The sequence below is a fragment of the Trypanosoma theileri genome (assembly GCF_002087225.1).
Source record: "Trypanosoma theileri isolate Edinburgh chromosome Unknown TM35_Tth_2_V1, whole genome shotgun sequence".
NCBI lineage: Eukaryota > Euglenozoa > Kinetoplastea > Trypanosomatida > Trypanosomatidae > Trypanosoma > Trypanosoma theileri.
This window is the reverse complement of record NW_021639844.1, coordinates 551996-559618: the sequence shown is the minus strand read 5'-3', so window position 1 is coordinate 559618 and position 7623 is coordinate 551996. Positions and strand designations below refer to the sequence as shown.

Sequence of the window (7623 nt, the reverse complement as noted above, 5' to 3'; positions counted from 1 at the left end):
AAAAAAAAAAAAAGTGTGCGTAAGAATCAAGACGAGAAACCACTAGTCAAGGGAACAAGGAAGGTCCCAACCCCACCTCCCACATCACTCATTGCGACACCACCCTCATGCAGATTCACGAATAATAGAAATAGTGCACGAAATAGTGGGATAACAAGTGGGTCAGACGCTCTCACATTGCACACTCTTATCCCTACTTGTCAAGGTCAAAATAGAAAAAAAAACAGCTGTTAAATTTTTCGGTGATAAAATAGTAATAGGTGAAAAGTCTGTTTTTGCTCGTAGATGGCATCAGTGTATGTATGAAACCAGTTCAAGATGTGAACACTAGTACATACCACCCATGCCACCCATACCGCCCATTCCTCCCATACCACCCATACCACCGGCTGCTGGGCTTTCCTCCTTCGGGAGATCCACAACGGCGGCTTCGGCGGTCATCATCAGGCCAGCGACAGAGGCGGCGTCGGTGATCGCCACACGGACAACACGCGCGGGGTCAATGATGCCGGCGTCGAACATGTTCACATAGCAGTCGCGCTGTGCGTCGTAGCCCACGGCGGCGTCACCGTTCTCCAGGATCTTCTCCACAACCACGGCACCCTCCTTGCCCGCGTTCGACACAATCTTATGTGCAGGGAGACGGACGGCATTGCGGATGATCTGCACACCGGTGCGCTGGTCCGCCGTGAGTGACGCGTCAGCGAGAAGGGCGTCAAGTGCGTTGCTCGCACGCAGCAGCGCAGCTCCGCCACCGGGGACAATGCCTTCCTGCACCGCAGCACGGGTCGAGCAGAGGGCGTCTGTGATGCGGTCCTTCTTCTCGTTCACCTCCACCTCCGATCCACCGCCCACTCTGATCACCGCAACACCGCCACTCAGCTTGGCCAGACGCTCCTGCAACTTCTCGCGGTTATAGTCGCTGGTCTCGTTCTCAATCAGTCCACGCAATAGCTCCACGCGCTCCTTCACAACGTTTGCCTCACCGCCACCATTCAGCAGCACTGTGTCATCCTTCGTCACCGTCGCCTTCTTCACGCTGCCAAGAATGGTGGCATCGAAGTTCTCCGCATCAAGCTCCACGCCACTGCCCTCCTCACCAACAAGCCGTGCACCAGTGAAGATAGCAATGTCCTGCAACATGGCTGCCTTATTGTCGCCAAAACCAGGTGCCTTCACGCACATAATCTTAAGCTTTCCCTGTAACTTGTTGAAGATCATCGTCGTCAGCGCCTCGCTTTCCACGTCATCGGCGATAATAAGCAGCGGGCGACCACTGCGCACCACGTGGTTCAGTGTCGGAAGAATCGTGTGGATGTTGCTGATCTTCTTCGCTGACACCAACACAAAGGCCTCCTCCAGCTCCGCCTTCTGTGTCTTCGCGTCCGTCACGAAGTATGGGCTGAGATAGCCACGGTCAATGCTCATGCCTTCCACCACCTCCAGCTCCGTCGTCATTGTCTTGCCGTCCTGCGTCGTGATCACGCCATCCTTGCCGACCTTCTCCATGGCCTGTCCAATCAGCTTGCCCAGCTCGTTGTCACCGTTGGCCGAGATCGTGGCAACCTGCACAATGTTTTCTGTGCTCGTCACCTTGCGGCTCTGCTCTGCAATGCTCTTCAGGATCACTTCCACCGCACGGTCCATACCACGCTTCATGTCAATCGGGTTCGTGCCAGTGGCGATGCACTTGAGGCCCTCACTGAAGATGCTCGACACAAGTACAGCAGAGGTCGTCGTACCGTCACCAGCAAGATCGTTGGTCTTGTTACACACCTGTCGAACGAGCTGTGCACCCATGTTCTCAAACGGGTCCTTGAACTCAATTGCCTTCGCAACCGTCACACCATCCTTTGTGATCTTTGGTGCACCGTACGACTGCTCAATGATCACATTGCGGCCCTTGGGGCCGAGGGTCGTGGCAACGGCGTCAACAGCACGTTGCACACCGCGCTGCATCGCCTGGCGGGCCTCCGTGCCGAAACGGATGTCCTTGCCAGCGAAACGGGAAACAGAGCGAAACATTTTATGTGGTTTAGGTGTAGTTAGGTGATCTTGTTCTTTTAAGTTATATTTTAATAAAATGAAGAATGAGAACAGTGGAAATATTTTGTGTTTTTTAATCACGAGAAACCAAATTTAGTGAGTCTTGGATGTTAACAACTTTTTGTGTGTGTGTGTGTGTGTTTTTACTTGTTTCGATTTAAGAGTAACATTTTATTTTTTTTCATTGTTTCGCTAATGGAGTAATTTAATTCCTGCTTTCTTTTGTGTTGTTTTAGATGTAATTACGATAGTCTAACATATTTTCCGAATGGTAAATTTAGTTGGCAGTTTGGTGGTTACCCAAGACTGTTACTTGGGTAGGAAGGATATTGAAAATACAGAAATACTTGGAATATGTAGAAGTAATCAGTTTGAACAACACAGAATAACATTTTTTTTTTTTTATCATACACAGATGGTGTTTGACTTCATTTTGTAATAAGTTCTCTTTAAAACCTTTACAGTATTTTTTATTAATTTGATTATTGGTTTTTATTATTATTAAGCCCGTTTCATACAGTAAAAGACTAGCTGTTATTTTTGGAAAAAGAAACAGAATAATAAAAAGGACTTTTCACATTTAGTGAAATGGGTTATGGGTACTTCTATAAAGGTTTACAGTTCTTTACGTTAACGGAACACCATGGTCCCCACCCTGTCTTTTTTTTTTTTCTTTTACATTCGCGAAACTTTTTTTGAAGTTTTTTTTTTTTTTTAAACTTTGTTATTCTTCTCGCCTTCGTTTTTTTCAACAGAAATGTCTTTTTTGTTCAAACGTTTTCTTTTGTTGTTCATCACCTTAGCTCTTGCCAAAGGTGGAATATATAGTTGCACCAGTGCCAAAGACAACACTTACCACACCTATTAAAAGTGATAAATAAGTCATTATATAATGGAACCAACCAACTTTTACCAATGTCCACCCACCAGAGTACATAAAAAATAATGCTGGATATATAAAACCAATAAACCCACCACAAACAGCACCTGCGAGTCCTAATGCTGTGCTAATTCTTGGAATAAAGATACCGCACACCAAAACGATAACAGAGATTATAGTTACAGTAATAATGTGTTTCCAGTATGGTAGACGATCAATATCCCATCCAATTATGTAATATACTGTATTACGGCAAGGAATCATGTTTAATGCGTATGATACACATAATTTAATAATAAGTCCAATATATCCTACCATCATCATTGGCTCTTCAATGGGATCAAACATGTAAAGTATAGATTCTTCAATATCATTTCCAAACTCCATGTAGCCAAAGACGCCAGCCAAAAGATATAATAAGGAACAAAATGTCATTCCCATGGTAGTGGCGAGTACGAGTTGTTTCACACTTGGAACTTTCATTTCAAAATATACCTGATACGCCACAGCATGACAAAGATAAGAAAAAACGTAAACACCAAGACCCTCTAACGCTACATTCCCCTTTTCCACAAAAACAACTTCTGAACGTCGGGGAAGTCCTTTTTGGCATGAATGTATCACAACTGTAATGGCAAAATATACTACAAAACTTACCCCAATTGCAGAAAAGTATCGTAGTGTATTAACTTTTTTAGGGATTACCAATGGAAGCATTCCAATAAGCCATACACCACATGTAGAAAGTCGAATTCCACTTTCAGTCTTTAAAAATTGTGGTGTAACCGGAGATCGCTTTAACACTGGTGTAATTAAACTTTCTGTAGCAATAACATACGCTACAGCTGCACCAAAACAACTTACTCCCATAACGAGAGCCATTAAATAATCAGCACCGCGTCCCAAAACTCCTCTTGACATTTGTTCAAATGCCCTGTATCCTGTTTTTTTCATTACATATCCCATTATTGTAATAGTATATACTGTAAATAACGTCATAAGAGTAAGATAAATAACTCCCATTATTATACCAGTAGCACGAAAAGCCCACGGTAATGTAATAATACCAGCCCCTAAAGAAGCGGAAGCAAGGTTAAAACTATTAGAAAGAAGACCACCATGAGGTATAACTGTGTGTAGAATAAGAAGAAAAACTCCAAAGATACCTTTGTGTCGTTTATTTAGTTGATGATTATCACAATGATGATGATGATGTTGTCCAACCTCTTCCAATTCTTGTTGTTCTTCTTGTGAATTACAGATTATGGGACTAAATGCATTTTTTTCCATCGTACTCGAAGTATTAGTATTTCCTGGTGTAGTAACAACACCTATAATTTCATCATCCGCGAACTCTATATTTTTCTCAGGTGGTTTCTGTCCCATATTCCCTTTCTTCTCTATATTGTGTTCCCTCATTTATCACCTTTCTTTCCCCCACCTCTTTTTGCAACTTTAGGTGAAAGTGACGAACACCCCCTACCCGTTCGTCTCTATGGGTATACATAAAGTCAGCATCAACCAGAAAAAAAAAAGAAAAGAAAAAAAAAGAAAAAAGAAAGAAAAAATAATAATTACGTGAATTTTCATATGAATATATGCTTCTATTTTTCTTTTAGGTGAAAACAAGAACAACAACAAAAGTGATATGTTTCCTCTCTTTTTTTTTTTTCCATGTGGTCATTTTCTTGTATATGAAAATGTCTTTAATTTTTGTTGTTCTACGAAGTGCAACTGAAAAAAAAAAAAACAATTCTTTGACTAACACAATATTATATAATCGTGGTAATCATCTAGTTTATACATGTACATATTTGGCACTAGAGCATGATAAAAAGAAACCTACAAATAAGCACAGGTATATAATAATAGAAAAACAAATGAATGTCAACTCATACATCACTCATCATCATAGGTTTCGTGAGAACTTGAAGGCTCATATGTATACCGGCTTAAGCGTGCCACGTACTCTTCATTAACTTCTCGATCTGCCTCCCATTTTTCAACAGAATAAACAGATTTTGTCCCCTGTAAACGTTTAAGCATTTTCATATTTTCTTCAGCAATGCGTTGACGTTCCCTTTCTCGGCGACGTTCGGCATCACGAGCTCCATTAGTACTGCGCCATGGTTCTTTGTTATCAATTCCACCACCCCTTTCCATAATAATGGCCATATTCGCAACCAATCGTCTGTTCTCTCCTTCTATTCGCTTGCGCCGTTCTTCTTCCATTAACGCTCTTTTATTACTCAGGCTCTGTGAGCATGGTGGTTTGTTATCAATACATGCCTTCTGCTCTGCTACACGCTTACGGTGCTGCTGATATTCTCTCTCACGCTGCTGCTCCAGCCACAATGTACTGGCCGTCTGCTTTGGACGAACAGGCATCCGTTTATATGCAAACTCTTTTTTTGTTGTTGTTGTTTTTCCCTTGCTTGCTTACTTTTGCTTTGCCTTGAAGTGTTACGTTAGTCTCTGTGATCCTGCTACTGTAGATTCACTTCGAGGACTAATGAAAACGGATAAATAAAAAAAAAATAAAAATAAAAGAATAAATGAAAAATAAGAGTAGAATTGTAAAAAGAAAAGAAAAAATAAAATGAAAAAATGGGCACTTCTCAGATATTATTTCACATTTCATTACACAAGTGAAAATGATTCTACACTACGTATATAATTTACACATCATCAAATTTATATTCAAACATCAGTAACCAGTCGTCTTCCTTGTAAAGACGATGTCAGGGAGCTACCGCTACTGAAAGGCAGAACAAAAATAATAATAAAAAAGGAAAAGTATTGAAAAGAGGATAGCGACAAATACAATGCTACTGCAAAAATAACTCCACGAGAAGGGAGAAAGAGAGGGATGATATATCTAAAGAAAAAAAAAAAAGACTCACGTGCCGAAATAAGCAAACTACAAATTCAAATCGCCTAGAGCCTGGGCTTCACTAACATGTTTCCACTATATATATATATATATATATATATATATATATATATATATTAAAAAAAAAAAGAAACAACCGTGAAAAAGTCTTTCAAATTGGACATAATTTATTTTTTTTTTTGGAAATAATTCATATAGAAGGAGAAAGATCAATAATAAAAAACAAAAACATGGGTAAAATTACTCCCTTTCCTCGCATATCCATTTTTTTTTCCTTTTTTGGCGGTAATAGGATCTGCACTATACATATATTTTCAAATCATCATAGTTGCGCCTGATAGCACTCTATTAGATTTTGCCGATCACTTGGTGAGAGAAGTGTGTACCCCTGTAGAAGAACTGTTAACGGCACTAACACAAATCCCGTTGGGTCCGGTCTGTTCTTATCTACAGGTTGAAGAGATCTATCCTTGACGACATAAAAGTTTGGTTGACACACCATCTGCACAAAAAGTCGAACTTGTTGTATTAAAGCTTCAGAAGCTTCTGTGGTTTTTTGTGCATCTGAGAGATCTTTTTTAACTTTTTGTAGTTCTGCTTGAGTATGCATTAACTCAGATTCCAATGTACGTATCTTGTTTAAAAATTGACTCTCATTCCTCTTATTTTCTTCACGCAGTTTCTTTTCTGATTCTTCTAACGTTGTCTTTGACGCACTAAGGGTTTCAAATTGCTGCCTAAGCGCTTTATTTTCTTCACGTAGATTATTAATTTCAATTTGCATCGCATCCTGCGATTCTTTCTGAATCTTTTGTTGCTTTATTGTTTGAAAAGCATTATCACGTTCTAAAATTACTTTTTGGAGTAACTTCATAAAATGTGAATTCTGTTCTTGCACAAATGTACGTTCCATTCGTATTAAGTCGAGTAGACCATCGCCTAAAAGAACTCGACGGTCAACTTCCTCTTCCAACTTTAATCGTGCTACAGATAATTTGCGTCGCACCTTCATCTCCTCCCGTGTTTTTTGCCGCAGTTTCTCCAGTGTTCGCTCCAGTTCTGCGTTTACTTGTAATAATTTCTTTCGATCTGCACTATCTGCACTACTTGTGGTTGCTGAACTATTAGTTGTTGTTCCAGTTGCAGGGGTAATAGCCTCCGCATCACGGTTTCTCTGTCGTTTATTATCATCCATGTTCACTACCCGTTCTTCACCCGTACGCGAACCCTCAATGAGGGCGTTGAAGGGAATACTGTTGGCCCGTCCATGGGGAGATCCAAATGTAATCACAGAGTGCTGTAAAATAGCCTGCGGGTGTCCTCTCTTATTTACTTGCATTACACCTCCTCGCACAGCACATGTGAGGGGGGGCATGAAAGATAAAGTGGAGTTGTTCATGATCCTACAACTGGTACTTCTACAGATTCTAATCTTTGAATGATAAAAGGAAGAAGAAGAAGAAACAAAAAAAAAAAAGAAACGAATAAAGAAAAACATACAAAAAATAAAATAATAATAATAATAATAATAATAATAATAATAATAATAATAATAATAATATTTTTTTTTATTAAAAGAAAAAAGAAATATAAAAGGAAGGGTGTGAGGGGATAACATAGAAAGAGTATACAATTATTGTCCATCTCTTAAAATAGTCGCTTTTAACCGTATTTTTTTTTTTTCTTTTGTTTTGGTTTCCTGGTTTATATTAAAACGTCAACAGTCAATATAAATTAACCAGGGGATAAATAAATAAAAAAAGAAAAACAGATATTTCTCTACACAGTGTTAATATAGTCTCTG

General features: G+C 39.9%; 4 protein-coding genes across 4 annotated transcripts; all 4 read right to left on the bottom strand.

The window, feature by feature from the left end:
• Nucleotides 1-327: 327 nt before the first annotated feature.
• TM35_000023080 (Chaperonin HSP60, mitochondrial) lies at nt 328-2025 on the bottom strand (the record flags this gene model as incomplete). The annotated part of the gene is made up of 1 exon (XM_029021626.1): nt 328-2025. One exon carries the CDS (start codon nt 2023-2025, stop codon nt 328-330), a length of 1698 nt encoding a protein of 565 aa, XP_028887048.1.
• An 820-nt stretch (nt 2026-2845) lies between these two features.
• On the bottom strand, nt 2846-4312 carry TM35_000023070 (putative amino acid transporter, putative,amino acid permease; the record flags this gene model as incomplete). Its single annotated transcript, XM_029021625.1, has 1 exon — nt 2846-4312. The coding sequence occupies one exon, from the start codon at nt 4310-4312 to the stop codon at nt 2846-2848; it is 1467 nt and encodes a 488-aa protein (XP_028887047.1).
• Nucleotides 4313-4825: 513 nt separating this feature from the next.
• On the bottom strand, nt 4826-5314 carry TM35_000023060 (uncharacterized protein; the record flags this gene model as incomplete). Its single annotated transcript, XM_029021624.1, has 1 exon — nt 4826-5314. The coding sequence occupies one exon, from the start codon at nt 5312-5314 to the stop codon at nt 4826-4828; it is 489 nt and encodes a 162-aa protein (XP_028887046.1).
• An 827-nt stretch (nt 5315-6141) lies between these two features.
• TM35_000023050 (uncharacterized protein) lies at nt 6142-7194 on the bottom strand (the record flags this gene model as incomplete). Its single annotated transcript, XM_029021623.1, has 1 exon — nt 6142-7194. The coding sequence occupies one exon, from the start codon at nt 7192-7194 to the stop codon at nt 6142-6144; it is 1053 nt and encodes a 350-aa protein (XP_028887045.1).
• Nucleotides 7195-7623: the final 429 nt, after the last annotated feature.